Below are 25,235 nucleotides of genomic sequence, written 5' to 3'. Positions count from 1 at the left end.
AGCTTGTGTGTGGGCTAGGCTCGCTGCGGGCTCCAGGCTTGGCCGCACTTGCTCACCAGTGGTGCGCCCGGGGCTTTTGTGGCTTAGCCGGCCTGGGCTTTGTGTCCGAGTTCTGCTCCGTGCCTGCGGCGCTTCTCCCGGTCAGGGATTCCCGAGGCGGCGTGCGCAGCCCCCGGGACCAGCGAGCGATCGAGCGAGCGCGCCGGCTTGAGCGGTGGCGACTGCGAGGGGCCGAGGAGGAGAGAAGGAGGGGGACGAGATGCCGGAGTTCCTAGAGGACCCTTCGGTCCTGACCAAAGACAAGTTGAAGAGCGAGTTGGTCGCCAACAACGTGACGCTCCCGGCCGGCGAGCAGCGCAAGGACGTGTACGTGCAGCTCTACCTGCAGCACCTCACGGCGCGCAACCGGCCGCCGCTCGCCGCGGGAGCCAACAGCAAAGGGCCGCCCGACTTCTCGAGCGACGAGGAGCGCGAGCCCACCCCAGTGCTTGGCTCCGGGGCCTCCGTGGGTCGCGGCCGCGGCGCCGTCGGCAGGGTAAGGCGAGTCCCCGGTCGGGGCCACGGAGACGGGCGTTTGACGGCCGCGGCGCGTGCTCGGCAGCGGGGCTGGCCCCGCGCGGGGGGACCCTGTGCCCGCGGCGCCCCAGTCGTGAGGCCCGGCGGGGAGGGCGCGGAGTGGGGAGTCCTCGGTGCGAGCCGCCGCGGCTTTGCAACTTTGCTGCTTGGCCCGATGCACCGCCGGGCTCCGGATCCGTGTGCACGGTCCGGAGTGGGTGTAGACGCGGCCTTCGGAGCCGTTTTCTAAAGCCCTACAGGCTTGGCCCCAGCACGCGAGGTGAAGTTCTAGCGTTTTCCCGCTTTAGCACTGAAGTGACTCGCAACAGTGTCAGAGCGCTCCCTGGAGGGCAGTTTGCGACATAGTCATCTCTGGCCTTTTTTTTTTTTTTTTTTTTTTTAAATAAAGGCATTCCCGCCTTTTTATGTCTTTACAGATGGAGGGCTTTTTGAACCGTTTGTTTCCTCGTTCGCCTTGCTCTTCCAGTCAGTAGGCCCCGCCGTAAGTGGGCTGGGCTAGCTGTACTGTAAATGGACCGCCTTAGGCTGCATTTGGAAAAGTTACTTCATACTGGAGTTAGACGTACTGGAGAATCCCAGCTAGTAAGAGTTTATCATTTTGCCGGAGGAAGTAAAGCAAAAAAAAAAAGTTTACGACGCACTGATGTATCAATATTACAATTTGATGCCTCAGATCAGTAAAGTGTAAGACAGGTTCCCGCCAGTGTATACCATTTTGCTTTTTTTTTGTTGTTGCTGGGTTTTTTTTTGGGAGGGAGGGGGGCTACGTTTTAAATAGTACTTTGTAGGTTTATTTTGAGTTAATAGAATTCAAGTCATTAAAAGTTAAGACTATTGACTTGGTGTAACTTAAACTCTTTTGAGAGACACGTGAATGTTTTGATTGGTGTCCCTATTTACTGATCGCGGCTTGCCTCGTTTTGGTGCTGGGAATTGAACTCAAAGCCTCTTTGCTTAGCATGCGGGGGGGGGGGGCGACCACACCTCAAGCTGTTTGCTTCGAAAGTTTTACAGTGTTGTTTAACGTTAATTTTGTTTTAAATATGTTCTTTTTCCTGATTGCTCGAACAAGAATGAAAGCTGTGTCAAACGCATGTGTGGATTTAGTTGAGAAAACTTTGGCCCTGAGCTTTCATTTCTCAAGTGTCTTAAGATTGGCACAAGTCAGTGTCTAGTAAGCACTAGTTCGAGCACTAGTTCCAGCTCTATTCCCAGCTGGAGTCCATGGCCATCCTCATCCTAAAACCAAGTAAAGATTGATCCGCCTATTATCTTTGGGGTCTCCTATTTGTGGATTTTGGGGGACAAACATGTTACATATTTGTATATGTGTGTGTTAGGATTTTTATTTTGTGTGTGTGTGTGTTTTAAGATTTTTATTTTTTTATGTTCACTGGTGTTTCTCCTGCATGTGTCTCAGGGTGCCAGATCCCCTGGAACTGGAGTTTCAGGCAGTTGTGAGCATCCATGTGGTTGCTGGGAATTGAACCCAGGTCCTCCGGAAGAGTAGTCAGTGTTCTTAACCTCTCAGCCATGTCTGGAGCCCCTTGTCACTGTATTTTTAATCATACAAAATAATGGGTTTCACCCTAACTTTTTAACTTAGTATCAAGTTCTCCCATTGCTACCCACCCCTTTCTCCCCTCACAGTAGTCCCTTTTTACTCCCTTCAACTTTACATGTCACTTGTTTTGTTTGTTTGTTTTAATCCAGATTCAGCATATTAGAGTATGTAGGATATTTGTCTTTGGAGGGGGAGTTGTCATGTAACCCTGACTGGTCTCGAATTCACCTTAGTCCAGGATGGCATTTTCTCTGATTTCCTGGTCTGGGATTATGGGTATGCACCACCATTGCACTGAGTGGCAAATTCCACTTAACATAATTTTCAGCTTCATCCATTTTTGTACATGGCGTGATTTTATTCTTTATAGATGAATAAAACTCCTTTATGTATATGTACATTTTCTTCAGTGATTGTTTGGTGGCTGTCTGGGCAGATTCCATGCTTTTTGTGGGCTTAAAGCCATTCAGGGGGTAGGGAAACGACTTGTTATGCAAACACAAGGACCTGACCTCTAGCACCCACATAAAAAGCTGGGCACAGCAGTGGCATGTCTTAGATGTGGAAAACACATGTACCTGAATGTGAATACACACACAACCACTTTAAGTAAAATTTACTAGCAGAGCTTGGTGGCTCAAATCTGTAAATCTGGCATTCAAGTTGTTGAGACCAGATGAATCATAAGGGTTTTTAGTCAGCCTGGGCCGCCTAATCAGACTCTCATCAAGAGCCTAATTGGGGGGATGGAAGAAAATTTTTTGAGGGATGGTTTCTCGGTGTGACTGCTCTGGGTGTCTGGGTTTTGTAGACAGGCTGGCCTTGAACTCGAGATCTATCTGCCTGCTTTTGTCCCCCAAGTGCTGGGACTAAAGGCATAGGTCACCACACTGGACTGAATTATATCCCTCCCTTGCCTGTTTTTCTCCATCCAACTTGTTCGTTATTTAATTGTGTATGGGTGGATGGTTGTCCTGCGTGTACTTATGCCCGTCATGTGTATGTGAGCTCTCATTCCCCAGGACCAGAGAGGCCATCAGATCCTTTGACGTTAGATGGTTGTGAGTTTCCTTGTTGGTGCTGAGAATCAAACCTAAGTCCTCTGGAAAAGCAACCAGTGCTTTTAGCCACTCAAGTCTTTAAAACTACCTTGGTATTTAGTTTAAAATATAAAACGTATTTTCCATTTCAGATGGTACATGGTGGGACAGGTTTTTCTATTAAACCATCCAAGTGTTTGGCCGAGAAGACCAAGCCACAGAGCTTTTGGTTGTGTGAAGCTAAATCTCAGGTCACCTGGCGGAGGCTGGCGGGTCAGGAGTTTAAACTTATCCCCAGATAGTGGGGTGTTTTTTATGGTTTCACACATAAGACTTCAGCTCAAAACAAAACCAGTTCTGTTAGCTGTCATGTTTGAGTTTCTGATATATGCTGATTTCATTTTTGACATTGAGTCTCCTCGCTCTGGTGTAGTCCTGCTTTGGCCTCCCGAGTGCTCACATTGTAAGTGAACCTCCAGCTGTGCTTAACTCCTGCAGATTGGGCTCTGCATATCTATCATCTTTTATCCCTAAAAATTGTCGTATTTCCTCTTCCCAACTCAACTCGCCTTCACATCGGAAGAGCCTACCTTTTCGTGAGCACGTGCTATATGGGACTAGGCTGTACAGCAAGAGTGCAGTTAGAGTGCACTTAGTAGTGTTGGCGCCTAGCACTTGGGAGAAGCTGTATCCCATGGATGCTCTCTCCACACTAGCACAACCATAGGTTTGTATTCTCCACCCGCACTATTTAAATATCTTTAAATGTACAGCCTTGATTAGACTCAATAATATCAACTACTTGAGAAATTAATATTGGCAATCAGTACATGAATAAAGTGAGTTGTGATTTAGAAATTAATTTACCACTTCAAAGTCCTAAGGATAATTTCATAAAATCATAAGATTGTCTCATATCTATTACCATCATAGAATATCACCTTGGATGCATATGATGGGCTCTAGTGTGTGGGGGGGTACTTTTAGGCTTTTAATTATCTGTCTTGATACCAATATTTTAAGTGTTAAAATCACCTCGATATTGGGTACGAGAGCAAGCATTTGTGCGGTTGGCAATCTGCCTTTTTGTTAGGGCATGCCAAGCATGTAAGTTTAGCTGTTCGGGATCCAGTGGGGCACTGTAACATTCTTAGTGAGCCTGTCAGGGGAGCTTGTTCTGTTCTGGCTGGGGGTTGAGTCCAGAACTTCAGGCATGCATATTTGTTCATTTACTTACAGACATTCTTGCTATATAGCTCAGGCTGGCATTAAACTTAGTGAACCCCTTCAGGCTCCTTGTGCTGGGAGTTCAGGTATGCCCCACTGTGCCTGTGCTGGAGATCTGTGGGTGGGCGGTTCTTCCTGTTTTGTTTTGGGTTTTAAGACAGGGTTTCCATCCCACAGTTCAGACTGGACCTAACTCCTAAACAGTACAGAAGGATGAAAGACAAGTAGATACACAACATGTTCCATGCAATATTTTATAGCTGGGTATGCTGGCTCATGCCTAGTGCTGGAACTCCTGTGATGAAAGCAGGAGGATTGCTGGGAGGTCACCCTGGATTACAGTCTTTAAAAGCTCTGGCTGCTGGGCCAGAGAACCTAGGTTTGCTTCTCAGCACTGACACGGTTGCTCACAACCTGTAACTCCCTGTTCCAGGAGCTGACACCCTCTTGTGGTCTCCACAGGTACTGACAGCACGCACATGGTTAAGGCTGCCTTAGGGATGGGACCTCTACACAGTACTTAATTCTTGTTAACAATGCACAGCAGACTACCCGCTTCCCAGTACTTGTTCTTACTAAATTTAATATTTATTAGGTAGTGTTACTTTCCTGGAACTCTTTCCCCCACAGATTAAATTTTAATATCAAATAGGCTGTTGATGGACCCCAACTTTCTGGTCCATTTTGTGCAAGCATATTGCCTGCTTCAAAGTGTTTTTCTTCACTTATGGAAATTAAATTCAAGAGGCTTCTGTTATTTCATTTCTTTTTTTTAAAGGGAAGACAGGAACCCAGAATATTAACAGCCCCATCCTTTCTGATAAGAAGTGTTTTGTTTGTTGTTTTTGTTTCTAAAGATTTATTTATTATATATGAGTACACCATAGTTGTCTTCAGACACACCAGAAGAGGGCATCAGATCCCATTACAGATGGTTGTGAGCCACCATGTGGTTGCTGGGAATTGAACTCAGGACTCTTTTTAAGATTTATTTTGGGGTTGAGGATTAAAAAAAAAAGATTTATTTTATTCATATAAGTACACTGTAGCTGTCTTCAGACACACCAGAAGAGGGCATCAGATCCCATTACAGATGGTTGTGAGCCACCATGTGGTTACTGGGAATTGAACTCAGGACCTCTGGAAGAGCAGTCAGTGCTCTTAGCCACGATCCATCTCTCCAGCCCTTGTTTTGTTTTTTTCCATGAATTCAATATGAATGTTCTAGCCGGAAGGCAGTGCATGCTTCACTCTAAGGTCAAACTGGCGGGCAGACCTGCAGTTGCAGTGCCAAGCGGGTGGCCGGATGGTTTTCAGAAGTGGTATTACGATGCTGCAGGATCCAATAAACCGGGGTTAATGCGAGATGATAACCACACATGACGCTGAGAGTGTGAAAGAAGCCATAAGAAGGCTTCCTGAGGGCTGTCAAATGACAGACTGTGAATCAAAAGAGCCTTAGACCTGACTGTGGCGTACCAGATCTTGCCTAAGGATCAGTGGACAAAATATGAGGAGGACAAATTCTACCTTGAACCCTATCTGAAAGAGGATATTCGGGAAGGAGAGGGGAGAAGAGAGAGAAAAGAGTGGGCAGAGAACTGATCTTGTAGTTAAGATCTGTGGATGTGCCTGGTCTCACCATATTTTAATGAAGTTATTTCAACCCAAATCACAATTTAAGAATTATTTGCTCTACATATGCCTCACTTTAAATAAATGTCTATTGTACCCAAAAAAAATATGGGTGCTCTGCCTGCATGTGTGCTTATTTACCACTGTGTCAGTGCCCTAGGAAGGCGTTCAGATCCCCTGACACTGAAGAATCTGATTGGGCCAGACACAGTTCATGGCTTTAGTTCATTTGACTTACTCTGCTTGTATTCGCTGTTTGGGCACTAGATGCCATTACTCTCTTCAGCTAGGCAGTTAGCACCCTACCACTGAGCTGCCTCAGCCCCCAAGAGCAGTGCTTTTTTTTTTTTTTTTTTAACTTTATGTGCATTGGTGTTTCGACTGCACGCATGTCTGTGTAAAGGTGTCAGATCCCCTGGAACATGAGTTGTGAGCTGCCATGTGGGTTCTGGGAATTGAACCCAGGTCTTCCAGAAGAGCAGCCAGTTCCCCTAACTGCTGAGCCATCTTTCCAGCCCCAAATACTGGGTTTTAGTTTAATCAGATTGCTGTGGTAGTGTGACAATAGGTCACCTTGTCCCTTGCATAGAGAATGTCATGTAAATGAGTACTTTCATGTAGAGGAGATAATTGTACTTTATTTACAGAAAGCCACAAAGAAAACTGATAAGCCCAGGCCAGAAGATAAAGATGATCTGGATGTGACAGAGCTCTCTAACGAAGAACTTCTGGAACAGCTTGTGAGATATGGAGTGAATCCTGGTCCCATTGTGGGTAAGTTGATCAAGTCCAATACCTTTGCCAAGAGCAAACCCCAAATCATTTTTTACTTTTTTTTTTTTTTTCCTTTTCTATTTTTCGGAGCTGGGGACTGAACCCAGGGCCTTGTGCTTGCTAGACAAGCGCTCTACTACTGAGCTAAATCCCCAACCCCCATTTTTTACTCTTATTAATGGTTAGAATTTGGATCTTCTGAGACCATTTGTCTTTATTTACTTAACCAATCAACACTGTGGTTTCCCTAACTCTCAGTAAAGAAGGAGACTTTTGGTAGACAATACGCAAAATTACCAATTGCTGATATTGTCCTCTTCAGGGGTGATGTTGGGCTATTCTGTAGACCTCTTGGATCTTATCTGGTCAAGTCTGCATCTGCATCAGTGAATTAGAGGGAGAATAATGAGTAGAGTGTAAGTACTCAGATCCTCACAGTGTTCTATTTCCTAATTAGCATTAAGGGTTTTGTTCTAAGTCTAAAGAACAAAGGAAACAGAAGGTGTGCAAGAACTAAATACTCGATCCATCGTTGCCTTTTTCAGGTAGCAGTGTGTTTGCCAGGTTGATCATGCCGTTCTTACAGATTTTAGGCACTAACTGCAAGACTGAGAAATCCACACAGAACTTCAATTATGTGAAAATTAAACACAGTATGGAGATTGGGTGGGTTTTCTTACAGCTATAGTTGGAAACAATGAGTTGGTTTTATCTTTTGTTTGTCTGTCTGGAGTCTGGATCTCACTGTGTAGCCTGCCTAGCCTTGCCAACCAAGTGCTGGAATTAAAAGTGTGCACTTCATAGGCTACTCACAGACAAACGTGTAGTTATAATTACCAACAGACATATATATATATATCTTTTGTGAAATTCTGGAAACACTAAAAAATACATATTACATGAAAATGTGCTAAATTGCATGTTAATATATCAGTTGTCTTAAGACCTCTTATCCAAAAATTAAGGAAAGATATATACCTAATGTAAAGTAAAAATTAAAGATATTCAGGTAAGATTGATAGAATTTGACACCCATATCTTGGTGAGTGTTCATAGGCATACTGATCAGTGTTCTGAAGTATGATCATTTTCTGTTCAAGGTCTCCATCTGTTGGTATGAAAGCTCTTTGGGGCGCTGGAGAGACAGCTCAGCATTTAAGAGCACTGGCTGCTCTTTCCAGCAGTTAGACGTATTGGATTCCCAGTACCCAGGAGGCTAGCAACTATCTGTAACAGGACATACGACACTGTCATGTGGCCTACACAGGGACATGGTGTACAGACATACGTGCCAACAAAGCTCCCACTCACGTGAACAATAATCGTGTATTAACATCCCAGAGAAACAGCTCTTTTGGAAAAGCGTACATTATGTATTATTTTTTAATTACTTTAGAAACAGAAAGCATGTTGTGTAAAAACTGATTTTCTGTGGAGGCTGGAAAGATGGTCCCAGTTTAAAGAGCTTGCACTGTTTTTGCTGAGGACCAGTGCTTACATCGGTGGCTCACAAAGATAATTTGATGCCAGTGTAATGGGACTTTTCCTTAACACAGGAACCACCAGGAAGCTGTATGAGAAGAAGCTGTTGAAGCTGAGGGAACAGGGAGCAGAATCGAGATCCTCTACTCCTCTCCCAACAGTCTCTTCCTCTGCAGAAAACACGAGGCAGAATGGAAGTAATGACTCTGACAGATACAGTGACAATGACGAAGGTAACGTTTGAATGTGCTTGAAAACACGAGGGGCTTTTTCCCAACTTAGTGTTGGCCTGTGAGAAGGTATCATTCAAAGCAATATTGATCAGATATATGTAATTTAACTTTCTGTTTAAATAGCTATTTAACTTTTGGTTCAAAATGATACTTTTGTAAAGGGAAAGTTCTTTTCTTTCTCCATTATCACGTCTACAGAAGAAATGATTAGTTTGGTATTTATCTTACTAATGTAATTCATTCTTATATTTAATGATGAGTTTGATACTGCTACTTTTTTTTTTTTAATTCTATATAAACGACTAGGTTGAGTCTTTTATGTGCCATTTTGTTCCACGTAATTTTTTTTGGTCCATATTACATGTTTATGTGTTTATTCCTTATAATTAATATACAGTGTTAACATTTAAATATATTTCTATTAATAGGCATATGAGTTAATATTTAAAAGAATTATAAATATTTTGGGGACTAGAATAGGAAGTATATTTCGTTTTAAAGTTAGAATAATGCAGAATTTCATATTTAAAAAGTTTTAACTCCTAATTTGCTGAGTTTGTAAATATTTAGTTTGGCTGTGCCTTCCAGGGCACCGTATACCAGATTAGTTGCTGAGAATGTGAAGAATAGGGCCCTTTTCTTCAACAACACTATTTTAGCAAGGAGGCAAGTAAGACCAGCCCAAACCAGTCATGCTTAAACTTCCTGCCTCTTTTGCCTCTACAGGAAAGAAGAAAGAACACAAGAAAGTGAAGTCCGCTAGGGATTGTGTTCCTTTTTCTGAACTTGCATCTACTCCCTCTGGTGCATTTTTTCAGGGTATTTCTTTCCCTGAAATCTCCGCCCGTCCTCCTTTGGGCAGGACTGAACTGCAGGCAGCTAAAAAAGTACATACTGCTAAGGGAGACCCACCTAGGGACACTCATGCTGATACAGCCTTGCCTGGAAAGGGACAGACGCAGAAGTTAGCCCCTGGACGGAGCTTATTTATTCCTTCAGAGTCTAGCTATGATAGATGTGTAGAGAAAAGCTCTTCACCATCTTCTCAGCGTCAATTTGCTGCCAGGCTGGTCTCTGCTGCAGCGTCTCCTTCACTGATCAGAGAAACCACTACTACTTACTGTAAGGACGTAGTAGAAAATATTTGCCGTGGAGGGAAGAGTAGAGCTCAGCCATCGCGTGCTGAGGAGCCTCATGTTTCAGATCAGTCAGTTTTCTCTAGTGAAAGAGAAGTGCTGCAAGAGTCGGAGAGGTCCCAGGTCATTTCTCCTCCACTTGCTCAGGCAATCCGAGAGTATGTCAATTCTCTGTTGGTCCAGGGTGGGGTCAGCAGTTTGCCTGGGACTTCTGATTCTGTACCTACACTGGATGTAGAAAACATATGTAAGAGACTTAGCCAGTCCAGCCATCCAGAATCTGAATCCCTGTCCCCTCCCCGAAAAGTCCCTAGGCTCAGTGAGAAGCCAGTAAAGGGAGGGGACTCTGGCTCCTGTGTGGCATTCCAGAATACACCTGGATCCGAACATAGGTCTTCTTTGGGCAAAAGTGTTGTCTCTCATTCTCTTACTACTCTGGGAATAGAAGTGTCTGAACAGCCACGGCGGGATAAAATAGATGCCTCAGAACCGTCGTTCCCTCTCCATGAGTCTATCGTAAAGGTCATTGAAGAGGAGTGGCAGCAAATTGATAGGCAGCTGCCGATGGTGGCATGCAAATATCCAGTTTCTTCCAGCGAGGCAACCCGGATATTATCAGTTCCAAAAGTAGATGATGAGATCCTGGGGTTTATTTCTGAAGCCACCCCAAGAGCAGCCACTCAGGCATCCTCCACTGAGTCTTGTGATAAACAGTTGGACTTGGCTCTCTGTAGGTCTTACGAAGCTGCAGCATCAGCATTGCAGATCGCAGCCCATACCGCCTTCGTGGCTAAGTCTCTGCAAGCTGACATAAGTCAGGCTGCACAGATGATTAATTCCGATCCTAATGATGCACTGCAGGCCCTGGAGATTCTGAGCAGAGCCTATGATGCAGCATCCTATCTTTGTGACGCTGCATTTGATGAAGCGAGGATGTGTGCCTGCACCATGGGGTCTTCTACCATGGGTCGGCGGTATCTGTGGTTGAAGGACTGTAAGATCAGTCCAGCTTCTAAGAATAAACTAACTGTTGCCCCCTTTAAGGGTGGAGCGTTATTTGGAGGGGAAGTACACAAAGTGATTAAAAAGCGTGGAAATAAGCAGTAATAAGATTAAGGACAAAGACAGAAATGTTGACTTGGAGAATTCGTGGACCTTTCTATGGATTTAGTCTCCTAATGGAGCCGATTTCAAGGTGTTAAGCTCCCACTCATCAAGTTATAGTATAACGGCACATATCAAGACCTAGTACCATTGAAGCTTGATAGATCACATCACACTTGTCTCACAAGAATGTACAGCTTCCTATTTTATATGACACTCTGGGTTTACACGGAGTCCCAGCAACTGAAATAATCAGTAGAACCCTCACTTGCTTTAGTATGCCATTCACATCCTTCCTTATGTGTAGGTCGGAGTTAAACATTGTTAGTCCTTTTGTTTTTTATTTTCCCTGCTCACAGGAGTTTGGTTTTGGGAAGTCTAGTGCATAGGCATGATTTCAGTCTGCTCTGCTTTGTGCCGCCTGCCTTCATTACGTACATCTGTTTTGCTAATAGTCATTTTGTTGTCCACTCAGTACATTGCCAGACATCTTACAGCTGACCTTTGTACCAGAATTTTTAGCCAAGCATCTATCTACACACTCCACATCTGTCTGCACTCTTGTTCATACTTCTGTCTGCAGAGAACTTTTATAATTCTAGACCAGTGCAACAAACTTACTGATTGATTCAGACACGTGTGTGCCTGTATCAGAGGGAAAGGCACTGCTCCTCAGTGGTGAGATGCATAAGCTTCACATGCATGTGACTCTGAGTTCAGTTCACAGCCACTTAAAACAGTTTAATGAGCATTTAGATCTAGAGATACTTTGTAAGCAACTGATAAGAGGTAGATTGCATATCTGTATAACACATTTATGCACATTTTTAGTAAAGGAATAGAAAGCAATGTAGCTTCATGTCTGATAGAGGAGGTAGTCAGTCCCTGGTTACACAAGTACATGGGCCACATTTGAGGAACACGGGGATGATAAATAAGTAGAATCTGCTGTACCTCATGGTCGCTCAACATGACACTACAAAGATGGGGCTTTTATTTTCTACATGTATTTAAAGATATTTTTGTATGTCCTGCATAGTTAAATTACATATCTGGATGCTAAAACCAATGAGGTATTTTCTAAAAACCTTGAGAATTTTTACTCTCCCCCAATGTCTGTGTCTGTATGAAGCAATGTATTGCCCTGCTGTCACTTGTATGGCTGTAAGGTAAGGTTCCAGTTGCAGAGCCAGTCTGGAAGATAGTCTGCAGTATAATCAAATGCAGCCCTGGTGTGCATGTCCAGCACCCCGTGTTGTTAGGCTACTCACTCCATCCCTGCAGCTGTTATGTCTTCTAAAATGTACATGCATACATGTACCTGTTAAGTGCTGTGTGATTTCTTTAAAACAATGTATGCCTGTAGAATGCCTCTACGAATTCAATAAAGTTGTTAAATTTGAACAGTTTTGTGTGGTCTCCAGAAACATGTTTTATGTGTGCTTTATTCTCGGAGTTTGAACAAGTTGAATATATGTGGATGAACATACCTTTTCCGTTTCATCATTGAAACATTCCATTAGTGACTGAGAATTTTCTAATTGTCACATGTCCTTTTCACTATTTGAGGACTGTATTTAATTGGCTGTTAAAATCTAAATTTGAGCAAGAATTTAATTTGTAACCATATAGCTTATTTATCTAGTCAGTCCCTGCTTGCTAATAGATATTTTTTATTTATTTATCTTGCTCTGCTGTCTAAGGTTTCTTAGATTCTGAGTTAAGAAAGAACAGAAGTAGACACTATAATGCTGAGTGTACAGAGATAATGTTCATAGATCCCGTGACAGCGTTGGGGATAGGATTGGTTGCTCGGTCTTCATTGACCTGTTTGAACTATTTTGGTTAAAAATCACTGTTTGGAGGAGGGAGAATGGCAGGTATATATGGTCGACTAGGTTAAGACTGGAAAGGCCAGCAAGGCACAAAGTTACCTTGATCAGCTTGAAGCATGGCCACCTTAAGCTGGCATAAAACTAAGCTTTAAGAGTTGAGACAGTCTCGCTCTGTAGCACAGGCTAACCTTGGACTAGAGATCCTCATAGCCGCAGCCCCAGGTACTAGGATTACAGCTGCTAACTGTCATGGCTGTTGAGGGGTTTTTGTTTTTTTGAAGTTCTACTTTTTTTAAAGAGTTTGTATAGATCTTCAAACTATGGTAAAACCAAGGCTAAATTGGAATACTCAGCCTTTTTATGCATACATTATTGGGCTAATAATTATAAGAGTTTAATTTTATTATTTTGATGCTAGAGTTTGAGCCTAGCACCCCAGACATATGGTCTTCTACTGAGCTACAGCCCCTAATTAAGGACAGACTTCTATAACATTCAAGCATTACACTCACGTCATTGGAAATTACCATTAATTATTAAATGACTGGTGCCAAACAATCTTTTTTTTTAAATTTTCCCTTTTGTGATATTTTAATAGGTAACCCTTGTTATACAGCGGTAATGTATTACAAGGACAAAGCAATAGTCACTTCCACATTTGCATTGTCTTTCAATGAAAGGTCTCCCCAGGAGCAGTTCGGAAACCCCTTTGATCCTAGCAAAGATCCCATTCTAGGGGTGGGAGTAATGGAGAGGAATAAGTAAGGAGAAGAAACCAGATTAAGCAGCGGTACAGGATTTTTTTAAAAAGGACAAGTTCAGGCTGTTCTGTTTTACTAAACAGTTTTTATCCATTGAGGTATTAAACAAGATGGTCACCTGTACTGATGTGCCTACAGCCGGGTTCCCGAGTTAATATTGGTAGAATGTAACCTACTCGTTCTAGCAAATAATGATTTCTTCAATGTTATTTCCAGACTCTAAAATAGAGCTCAAGCTTGAGAAGAGAGAGCCGCTAAAGGGCAGAGCAAAGACTCCAGTAACACTCAAGCAAAGGAGGATTGAGCACAATCAGGTATCTGTAGTTTTATGGTCACCATGTCCAGTGTGTCACCTGACCCGTGTCTTGACCTTTGATAAATAGTTGGTGCACACAGTGCCGCTTGCCACAGACTCGGTTTCCCAGTTGAGCGGCATGGGGCACGTGCTTTGTGAGATGTGTCACAAGCATAGCCTCTGGTGTGTAGTCCTGCTAAGCTGTCCAGCATTAGTCAAGGTGCCGGTTTCTAGTTTGGGTGTAGCAGTTTTGAACCTGGGGTCTCAGGCCAGTGTCCCCCTACCTCATGCTTCCTCTTGAGGATTGTTTTAGAAGATAAAATGCACCTTTTTTTTTTTTTTTTTTTTGATGCAACTTATTTGAAATCTCGGGAAAGTCTTATTTGTCTTTGTGTCTAGATTTTTCAATCTTATTTACTTTATTTGTAGCTTCTTGCACTTTGAAGCTAGTGTGATACATTGTTTAAGATGACAGTTTCCTTTGGGGGGGGGATGGGACAGGAAGGGCAAGATAGAGTTTTCAAAAGGAAACTGGGGAGAGAATTAGCATGAGGCATTAATTAAATACATTAGTTTGCAGAGGGAAGTTACTGGCTCTGATTTAGGCCCCGCACCCTAGGTTCTTTTCCTCATCTTTACTCATCACTTGAAAATTGTTACTTTGTTACTCATCTATCCTTCCCACAGTCTGTCTGCCTCTGGTTTCTGTGGTGTTTTTGAAACAGTGATTCACAGAGAAGCCTTGGCACGCCTGCCCAGGCTGGCCTCTTGTAAAGCTTCCTGCTTCCTGAGAGATGGGATTCCTGGTGTTCACTACCGGGTCCTGCTGACTTTCTTCCGGGTGATGGGAAGGGAGAGGCAGGGCCCACTATTCCTGACCCTCCTGCCTGTACCTCACAGATGCTGGGATTACAGGAGTGTAGCACAGATCCTAGCCAAAAAAAAAAAGGTTTACTGCATAATTAAGTTGTGGACAAGTCTGAACAATAAGTCTGTACTAATTTACACCATGGCTGTTCCTCTGTCTGTAGCTGGCCATATCGGTATTTCCTGCTTTCTGGAGGTAGTTTTCAAGTGTTGTGTTTCTTGGTATCCTGTGTGATCTGGCATAGTGGAGGCTAGACCTTTATTCTGTTGTAGTCACAATAACAATGTTTGTCAGTTCTGGAGTAGCCTTTTGTAACTGTTGGACTATGGACCGTCTATTTAAATAGTGAGATTCTTTTTTTTTTTTTTTCCCCGGAGCTGGGGATCGAACCCAGGACCTTGTGCTTGCTAGGCAAGTGCTCTACCACTGAGCTAAATCCCAACCCCTCGTCTGTTTAAATAGAAGTATGTAGCTATGACTACTGTATTGATAGCGCAGACCTACAAGGTTGGTCTGTATTTGGATTCAGTTTCTTTGACAAGAATAAATGATGTTGTAGCCTTCCTATTGATAATTTCAGAAAACATGAATTTCCTTCAAAAATATTAAAATTAATCAATAATTTAGATGTTGGTCTTTTCAGTTAGAGGTTTTAACAGCTGTAGATAATAATGCCTAAATCTGTAATTTTTTAAAGTTACAAAATGATGGCTTTCGGGATGGGGATTTAGCTCAGTGGTAGAGTGCTTGCCTAGCAAGCGCAAGGCCCTGGGTTCGGTCCCTAGCTCCGAAAAAAAAGAAAAGAAAAGAAAAGAAAATGATGGCTTTCCTCAGCCATGTTATTAGATATCTATAACTAATTACTTTATGAGAAACTTCCCTTACTGAGTTCCTTCGTTGCCTTAAAGTAGTTCATACATGACGACTAGGAAAAACTACCCTTGAGGGGCCAGGTTTAAGATAGGGTTTCTCTGTGTAGCCTTGGCTGTTTCAGAGCTTGCTGTGTAGACCAGACTGGCCTCATACCCACCAATCCAAATTCTGGGATTAAAGGTGTGCACAACCACACTGGATAATAAATTCTTTTACCCTATGTTTTTGTTTTGTTTTTGAGACAGGATTTCTCTATAATATTGGCTGTCCTGGATTTTACTCTGTAGAACAGGCTAGCCTTGAACTTAACAGTTATCCTCTTATCTCCTGAGCACTGGAGGCATGCATCACCACTGCCCAATTTAGGGTATGGTTTTTATATGCCCGATCAAGTGTAATACAGTCATTGCTCTCATCACTCCCAAAACCTGCTGCAGGCTGTACAGTGGTGTTACTGCTGGGCTCCATTTGCACACAAATAGGTGGGGTCTAGAGTCTCAGTCATTCCTTTGTGTCCCTTCTTTCCTCTGTTCCTAAGGAGAATTTGTGGGCACATAACATTTCACACTTAGAAGTACAGGTCGTGGGGTTGGGGATTTAGCTCAGTGGTAGAGCGCTTGCCTAGCAAGCGCAAGGCCCTGGGTTCAGTCCTCAGCTCCAAAAAAAAAAAAAAAAAAAAGAAGTACAGGTCGTAAACTTCTGACTCTTACCTATGATTCATGAGCATCTTGGTCCTTCTAAGTATAGCTTTCAGAATGACGCTGAGGCTGCTAAGTGCAATCCGATGTTTTACTAGTATATAAAGTAAAATATTGTGCTTAAAATATCTGCTTTTGGGCTGGAGAGACAGCTCAGTGGTTAAGAGCACTGACTGCTCTTCCAGAGGTCCTGAGTTCAAATCCCAGCAACCACATGGTGGCTCACAACCATCTGTAATGGGGATCCAATCCCCTCTTCTGGTGTGTCTGAAGACAGTGACAGTGTACTTATATACATGAAGTAAATAAACAAAATCTTTAAAAAATATATATCTGGGGGTTGGGGATTTAGCTCAGTGGTAGAGCGCTTGCCTAGGAAGCGTAAGGCCCTGGGTTCGGTCCCCAGCTTCGAAAAAAAGAACCAAAAAAAAAAAAAAATATATATATATATATATATATATATATCTGCTTTTTTTAGGCAATAGTTTAATGTTCTGCTGGAGTTTTATGTTACGTAGGAAATACTCCCCGTAGATTGTTTGTTTGCACCTCTGCCCGTTGCACCAAACATTCCTTCCTTTCATCTGTCCTAGAGTTCACTCCCTCCCAAATCAAAATACTGTCCCCTTTCCTAGTACAGCTGCGCCCTGCACGTTGAGATTTGTGGACGTGCTCTACTCTGTTCAGCTGTTTTCCTTGTGGTGAATGTGTGAGTTGTTTTCACTGTGAGCTCTCTATGCCCAGACAAGCAGCCTTCTGCGGGTAGGATTTTGTCTGTTAGTCTGTTGGTGTGTAAGTGAAAGTGCTTTACAGTTTTTGCAACGCCTTACAAATGTCTTTACATCCCGGTCCTCTATGGAGGTTTATATACAATTGTAGGTTGTGAGTGCAATACAGCTAGCTCTTTGTCTTCACTCATTCCGTGTTTGCATATTCTCTCTCCTTCCCTCCCTCCCTCCGTCCTGTGAATCAATCCAGGAGCTCTTACATGCTGTGTACCTACTTTGAGAAAGGGTCTCGCTATGAGAGCCTCAGGCTTCTCGTCCTAGTGGCCCAGCAGCACCATGCAAGGCTTGTTTATTTATATCTTACTGTAAAGTATTTAGTGTGGGTTTTTGTTTGTTCGGAGCTTCGATTGCGTTTGGATTTAATAGTCCAGCTCCTGTATTCTCACGTGCCTCAGCTATTTAATGTCTTCCAACTTATTCCTCATCAGAACTCAGTGAGAAAAGATTCGTTTCTTCTGCTTGTCACCAAGAAAGTCAGGACTTTTCTAGGGAACACCTTGCTGATGATGAGTAGGACTGTGACTCTCACGGCCTCCAAGCATAGAATACTCACATCACGTCCATGCTGTTGAGATAGATAGCCCTCTGTGTGCTTGGTGCATCTTTCCAAAGTCTGCCATTGAATGATAATTTCATTAATTTTTACTTACATTCTCAAAGTCAGTTGCTGTGAGTGGCAGTGTGTGCTTAAAGCTGTAGCACTATGAGGCAGGCGCAGGAGGATTAGGAGCTGGAGGCCAGGGCAGGGGTGACAGGTGCATGTCACCAGGATCGAGAGCACAGACTGGTGCTGTGTCTAACTTGTGTGTTTGACTGTTGATAACAAGTTAGCATAGTGTTTCATTTACGTAATGACCTCTGACGTTAATTTTACGTTCAGCAGAGATTCCCTAACTAATAGCAGGATAGAGTCCTGAGATTCAGATTGGGAGTCAAAAACCTTAGGATGCCGGTGCTGGAGAAACGGCTTAGTGGTTAAGAGCTCCTGCAAGGACCTGAGTTGAATTCTCAAACCCACATGATGACTCAGCTTCTGTGGCTCCTGCCCCAGGGGACCCTCTTAATGGCCTCTGATGTGTGTGTGTACAGACATACACATACAATAAAAAGTACTGAACCACATATAAGGCTGATAGCCTGAAACAGCTGCCCACACTGGATTGGTTGAGGGGAGTTGAGCGTGTGAGAGGCCTAGGGGTTATTTTGTTTTTGTTTTTGTTTTTGTTTTCTTTTTTTATTTTTTTTTTCATGTGCCCTGGGCCATCTTAGAACTTGTGGCTATTCTCTTATCTCTGCTTCCCTGAAGCTAAGACAACAACACATGTAGTACCCCTGTGCATAGCCACTCAGGTTTAAATGAAGGGAAAGTCAGTTTTGTTTTGTGTTTTCCCAGAGAAAAATTAATCTGGGGTTGGAAGGCAGCCACAGTCTACTTTCTGTATAGGGAGGAGAGAGTACAATTACAGTTTATAACAGAGTCTACTAAAATAATTAAGTCACATGGAAAGAATGTCTGATTTATGAACAACCATAGAAGTTTGTTGTTTGCTTTTTCTTCTTTTTTTTTTCTTTTGCCTTGCTGGGAATAGAACCCAGGACCTAACACATGGTAAATAAGGTCTCTAACACTAAACTATTGCCATCAAAGTGGTTTCTTTCTATCCTGCTTCCTTCCTCCTTCCTCCTTCCTCCTTCCTTCCTTCCTGGAAATGAGTGATAATAAAAGACACGTATATAAATCATGATCCGTCAGCTTTCTGTGTAACGCAGAGACACAGCTCCAGTGCTAGGTCAGTTACCAACAGGAGAAGCCAGTGTTAGCTATTAATGTTCTCCTCAGGCGAGTGTATTTTTTTTTTTTTTTTTTTTTTTTTTTTTTTTTGCCCTTACTTTCTGGTGCTTACAAGGCAGCACAATCAATACCTTTAGTTAGACATAGTCTGAGGGTGTAGCATCGTTTGTAACTGCTGATGTCTAGAGAGTTCTTGGTTTCTGGTGTGCTAAAAATGGTCATTGTCAGGGGGTTTGTGTTAGGATATGACTTTTTAACGTGTCGATGCTTGACTAGAGCTATTCTGAAGCTGGAGTAACTGAGACTGAATGGACAAGTGGATCTTCAAAAGGCGGACCTCTGCAGGCATTAACTAGGGAGTCCACGAGAGGGTCGAGAAGAACTCCAAGGAGAAGGGTGACGCAGGGCTTGCCGCTGAGTCGGGTTTGCAGATTGGTAGGGCCTTAGTGATTGCTTCACATTGATTGTTTTTGTTCTGTTTTCAAACTAACAGGTGGAACCCTCACAGCATTTTCGTGTAGATGGTGCAGTAATTTCAGAGAGTACTCCCATAGCTGAGACTATAAAGGCTTCCAGCAACGACTCCTTAGTAAATATGTTTCGTACACTGTCTAAGTGCTGTTCTTTGTAATGACCCCTTAGTTGGAATTTGGGAGGTGGTTAGTTTTGGCAAATGGAAAATTTAATACTATGTTTTAAACTTCTGGATTTTTGAATATTTGAATTTAGCCATTTTATAAATTTAATTACATAACAACCCTAAATATCATGAGGATAATTTTTTTACTGGATATTTAAAGAAGTCTAAGGTTTCACGTGTGAAACGCTGAATGTGTTTCTACCTAAATTTGTATTAGGGGTAAATTAAATAATTGCAGAAGTGAATTTTTTTTTTTCATTTTAAGTGTCTTTGCTATATTTGGATAATTCTGAGTCTGAATAATTTGAATCTTGGCAGGTGGCCAATAGGTTGACTGGAAATTTCAAGCATGCATCTTCTATTCTGCCAATCACTGAATTCTCAGACATAACCAGAAGAACACCAAAGAAACCATTGACAAGAGCTGAAGTAAATGGATACAATTTAGCCCACTGCTGTCCTTCATCTTTCTGTTTTGTTTTCTTTTGTTTTTTTAAGTGGGGAGAGACAGAATTTACTGGGAGGTTTATTTATACGTGTGTGTGTGTGTGTGTGTGTGTGTGTGTGTGTGTGTGTGTGTGTACACGTGTGCATATATGGTTAAAAGACTAGAAACTTAGTTGTGAAAAATAGAAATTAATACAGTCTGGCAGACTAATATACTACATTCCCGCTGCTGTGTGGCTGTTCAGTTCCTGGTTGCAGGGGAGTTGGTGTGCTGCTTGTAATGGGCTCCTCCTGTCGTGGGTCCAAGTTTAGAATGCTGCTTGGGCTGTGAGGGGAAAGACCTTCAAGTACCTTTGTGTAGTAGACGCCTGTGTAACCAAGCTGACTGCATGGCTTATTATAATTTTAATCTTAAGCAATTGTTTTAAGCTGGAGTGGTTTGACTTTTAAAACAAGATAGAGGTCTACATTAATTAGGTATCTTCTATATTTAGTCCTTTACATAGCACAGATTCCTAACAGGAAGAAACAGTGCATTCTTAATGCAAAACAAGGAAATTCCTGGGGGGAATTTACATGGCTTGTTGGGTTGCTGGGTATTTCTTTCTAATAACCACATTAAGATGCCATCCCAGTGATGAAGAGTCTTGGAGGCTTCTCAATACCTAGATAATAACCAAAACTAGGCCAGAGGGCACTTAGTTCCCTTAAAGATGTTTTAAGTATTTAAATTATTACACATTTATACTAAATTTTAATTTGTGTTTGTTTCTTTGTTTCTTACTAGGTGGGAGAAAAAACAGAGGAAAGAAGAGTAGAAAGGGATATTCTGAAGGAAATGTTCCCGTATGAAGCCTCTACTCCAACCGGAATTAGGTACTTGGATAGACTAAATCAAGTATAAATACGTTCTAGAGAACTGTTAGTTCTTGGTCACAACATTGTTGTAGCTTTGTTCTCAGAATTCAGTGGTTCACATCAATGAAAATTGAATCATTTGAAATTTATTTTTGTTACAGGAGTGGGGACAGGGTTTGGTGGTAATTGGGGTCAGATCCGGGGCCCCATACATACTGCAGCAAGCTCTCTACAATAGTGTAGTTACACACACACACACACACACACACACACACACACACTTGCTTACTTTTAACTTTGTTTATTTTGGGTGTTTATGTTCACTTGTGGAAAACAGAGGCAGACAGTAGGTGTCACGTGACTTCCTCTATTACTCCCCACTCACTATTTGGAGACAGCATCTCTTGCTGAACCCGATGGTTGTTGATGTGGCCAGAAGAGTTTATCCACTGATTCACTGAGCCATTGCCAGTCCCCTTCTTATATTTTGAGACACGGTCACTCAGTGAACCTGAAGTGTAACAGTTCAGCTGGATTGACCGGCCAATAGGCCCCCAGCAATCTTTCTGTCTCCTGCCTCTCCAGAGGTATACTTGCTGCCTCCTCCAACTTAATAGTGAGTAATATGTGAGTCGGAGGGCAACTCTTGGGAGTTCACCCTGCGTGCCGAGGATTGAAGTCAGGACATCAAACTTGGTAGACAAGCAGTAAATGCTTTCTCTCACTGGCTAAGCCAAAAATGTGTGCAGATGCTCATGTACACTGGGGATTGAACTCATGTCCTCCTGTTAAACAGCAAGCACTTTGTGGACCAAGCCGTTGTCCTAGTCCTGCCTGGTCTCATGTAGTCCAGGTTGTCTTTGAACTCATTGTGTAGCTGAGGATAGTCTTGAACCCCTCATCCTTGTGCTTTCACCTAAACCCTGAGATTACAGGTATACGCTGCAATCCAGGTTTTGCACACTCAAACACCCACTTTGAATCTAAATAGACCTTTTTTGTGTTTTTGTGTGGGCAGGTACAAGCTATATCACCCGAAGGTCAGGGTTGGTTTTCTCAGTTCATTAGGCTTGGTGGCAAGTGCCTTGCCCCACCGAGCCATCTCATCGCCACTGGTTCTGGCTTCTGTTAAGTTTTATTTTCTCTTTCTGAGACAAGTTCTCCAGTCACCAGGCTGATCTTGGATTTACCATGTATTCAAGGCAGATCAAATGACACACTTCCCAAGTGCTGCTACCACTGGCACATGTCCAGTACTCGGCCTTTAAGACAGGCTTAGCGAGTATTTCTCCTGAGCACTATTTTATAATTAATGATGCAGCTAACGTTGGAGTGTTTGAAACATAAGGTTGCTCTATAACAGCTCTGACTGTTCTGGAATTTGCTCTATAGATTAGATTAGCCTTACACTGCAATCTGCCAACCTCTGTTCCCCAAGTGCTAGGATCAAAGGTGTGCACCACCATATCAGGCTAAAGGCAGCTGGAGGGACAACTTGTGTGCTGGGGACCAAACTTAGCCTTTTGGTTGGAGTCTGGCCATTAAGCAGCTAAGCCATCTCTCCAGCCCAAAACTAATTTTTTTTTCTTCTTTTTTTTTTTTCGGAGCTGGGGACCGAACCCAGGGCCTTGTGCCTGCTAGGCAAGTGCTCTACCACTGAGCTAAATCCCCAACCCCCAAAACTAATTTAGAAAAAAAAATTAATGACTTTAAAAGATTTGTTTTTTTATTATTATTATTATTATTATTATTATTATTATTATTATTATTATTATTATTATATATAAGTACACTGTAGCTATATTCAGAAGGGGGCAGCAGATCTCTTTACAGATGGTTGTGAGCCACCATGTCGTTGCTGGGAATTGAACTCAGGACCTCTGGAAGAGCAGTCAGTGCTCTTAACCGCTGAGCCATCTCTCCAGCCCCCCAAAACTAAGTTTTAAGGTAGAGGCGGAGCTCCATAATAAGAATGCCTAGCGAGCATGCGAGGCCCTGCCTTCCCTCCCAGCTCCACCATAGAAGAGACAGTAGGTACTGCAGAGCATGAATAAGTAGGGCCCTGCTTTCGTTTGTCACTTGTGTGCTGCTGCCTTCTGCGGTTGCTTGGGAGTCACACTAAGGTTCTGCTGCTGACTCAGTCATCCGGAATTGTCTGTTTCGCTTTGAACAGTGCTAGTTGCCGCAGACCAATCAAAGGTGCTGCCGGCCGGCCGCTCGAGCTCAGTGACTTCAGGATGGAAGAATCGTTCTCATCTAAGTACGTCCCGAAGTACGTTCCCTTGGCAGACGTCAAGTCGGAAAAGACAAAGAAGGGACGCTCCGTTCCCATGTGGATAAAAATGCTGCTGTTTGCTCTCGTGGCGGGTTTTTTGTTTTTGGTCTATCAAGCTATGGAAACCAACCAAGGAAACCCCTTCACTAATTTTCTTCAAGATACTAAAATATCCAACTGAAGAAATCATTTCGGCACATCCGACTCGATCTCCTGTTTTTAATAACTGTAGAAAAGCATCTGTGTCCACTTGTTGGCCGAAGAACTAAATTGTGATTTCACCTCAGTAAAGGTAGCGCTGCGTTGGAAAGCAGACAGGAAGCTTACCTGGATCTCATTTCAATGTTTTGGACTTTGGAGATCACACTGTGCCATATGAATAATTTTTTTAGCTCCAGAACTTTTTTGTAGGCTTTATTTTTTTAATGTGGACATCTTATTTCACTTTTGGGGAAAATGCATTGTTTTGTGTATTTGAAAAATAAGGCAAAACATGGTGATGTAATGTGAAGCTACACATTAAATACTTGGAATTCTTACAGAAAAGATTTATGACTTATTCTCTGCTGAGTAAAAATGTTAGAAATGTGAATGGCGTTCAGTAAGAGAAGCGGTCACGCAGTTGTGCTTCCTTCCATATGCAGCGGTTTGTCCGTGGAAGGTCCAGCAATAAGCTCTTCTGGGACTCCTGTCGTTCGTGTGGTGTCGCTGGCGCAGCCCTGCCACACTGCTCACTAGAATATTTTCATATCATGAAAGTGCTACGTCATTAAAGCCCTGAGTACACTTAGTTTTCCACTGGGATCTTGGAGAGCAACATAGATACCTGCTTAGGGAGCCTTTAGCTGGCTGCGCGCGTCTAAGAGCCGAGGGCTAGCTAGAAGCTCCCGTTGGGATCCTGTGCTTGTATTTACGGCAAAGCATCTATCCCGTCCATCCAGCTCATCAGACTGTTCTGTAGGTAAATAAGCATGGGGGTGTTTGTTTAGAGTTAGAAACTAAACACCAGTCCCCTCCACTTCAGTCCGATTCCATTGTCGTCTTTTAACCAAAAAAAAGTTTTCCTGGCCAGGGATTTTTGTTTTGCTTTGTTTTAGATGGAGTTGGGGTGTTGAGATTTTTGTTTGTTTTAGGCATGTAATTCCTGATGTAATTTGATTTAAAAGTATAACTGACTTGCTTTTAAATCACATATATAGTAGCTAATGCTTAATTTGTAATTTCAAATAAGGTGGGCATTATGGTTCTGTGTATTCCTGAAGTGATTAACGATATCCTTATGGTTGTCTTTTTTAGCTGAAATTTACCTCATGTATGGCTTAGATGATGTTGCAGTCGATTTAAATTTTGGTAAAAATCAAGTACAGCATAAACATTTTTAACTAAATCATTTAAGTTGCAATTTTACAGTCATTGACCACAAAGCACACTAAAAATGTAAATTATTTTTAATAACATCCGGAATGTAAAGACAGTTTTAATTTTTACAAAGGAGGAAGCTGAATATGAATATCTAGACCAGCACACAACTTTGACTTAATGTTTACTGTGTTTAGCTTATAGATATGTCGTAGGCATTTGAAGTAAACTTCTGCCCCAGAGACCAGAACATGTAGGCCTGGTCCGTGAGGGCGTGTGGGGAGCTGACTTAGATCTGAAGTGCTTTCCTCTCAAAGACAAGCCACAAGGGGCATGTTTTACTCAACTTTCCCTCTCTACAGTGACAGCCATCTTTCTTTGTTCTCAGACACAGCTTCTCATATTGCTTTCAGTCATCTGTTTATAATTAAAAATTGTGAGAAGCCCCATTTGATGTTTAAAAACAGGGGTGGGGGTTAATCTGGCTTCACATTTCTATAAGGTCGCTCTGGATAGGGAAGTGTGGTCCAGTACAGCGAAAGTCGGACCAGGTAAAACATGCCATTTTCTTTTTTAAAAGCGTGTATTTGGTCTTTTGTCTGTGTCTGTTTTATTCCACTAGAGTAAATGTGTCCTTGATGTAAATGCAAAGCATTTATTAATTCGTAGATGTAGACTTTACAATATAATTCAATAATAAAGTAATTAACCTCTAGTTCTGTTGTTGAATAAATGATTTTCAGATAGCGTGAAATTTAAGATTTCGCTATAGCACTTACTATGTAGTATTTATTTATAGATTAAGCTTTAGTCCTCGTTTTAACCTATTCTGCTCTCTGATTATTGTAGTTGTTGGGTCCTGTTAGAGAATGGCATTCAGAACCTCCCAAAGAACCTCTTCCTTCCTGTAACACAGTGATTTTTTTTATTCTCCTCCAGTCCATATGTCCTTTCCAACCATACCTCTGTGTTTAT

The 25,235-nt window shown here is 42.5% G+C and overlaps 1 protein-coding gene, 1 long non-coding RNA gene and 1 pseudogene across 7 annotated transcripts; 2 read left to right on the top strand and 1 right to left on the bottom strand.

Moving 5' to 3' along the window:
• Positions 1-24,975, top strand: Tmpo (thymopoietin). Of its 6 annotated transcripts, NM_012887.2 has the most exons (9): positions 17-535; positions 6,690-6,816; positions 8,373-8,531; positions 13,584-13,681; positions 18,958-19,077; positions 19,175-19,270; positions 19,640-19,750; positions 20,556-20,644; positions 22,800-24,974. In NM_012887.2, the coding sequence occupies exons 1-9, from the start codon at positions 260-262 to the stop codon at positions 23,080-23,082; spliced, it is 1,359 nt and encodes a 452-aa protein (NP_037019.1). In that variant the 5' UTR covers positions 17-259; the 3' UTR covers positions 23,083-24,974. The 6 variants fall into 6 exon arrangements, 4 of the variants coding, with proteins under 4 accessions (XP_087411952.1, NP_037019.1, NP_001382644.1 ...); XM_087555826.1 differs by lacking the exons at positions 18,958-19,077; positions 19,175-19,270 and having other exon boundaries at positions 1-535; positions 22,800-24,975; NM_001395715.1 differs by lacking the exons at positions 18,958-19,077; positions 19,175-19,270; positions 19,640-19,750.
• LOC148004615 (cytochrome b-c1 complex subunit 7 pseudogene) lies at positions 5,532-6,107 on the top strand (annotated as a pseudogene).
• LOC148004614 (uncharacterized) lies at positions 6,661-7,194 on the bottom strand. Its single transcript, XR_015625221.1, has 2 exons — positions 7,114-7,194; positions 6,661-6,838 (listed from the first exon to the last, which is right to left on the bottom strand). It is a non-coding gene; the product is annotated as an uncharacterized LOC148004614 (long non-coding RNA).
• Positions 24,976-25,235: the final 260 nt, after the last annotated feature.

This window comes from Rattus norvegicus, chromosome 7 (genome assembly GCF_021556685.1).
Source record: "Rattus norvegicus strain SHRSP/BbbUtx chromosome 7, alternate assembly SHRSP_T2T, whole genome shotgun sequence".
Lineage (NCBI taxonomy): Eukaryota > Metazoa > Chordata > Mammalia > Rodentia > Muridae > Rattus > Rattus norvegicus.
The sequence above is the reverse complement of the archived record's forward strand: the minus strand, read 5'-3'. Positions and strand labels throughout refer to the sequence as shown.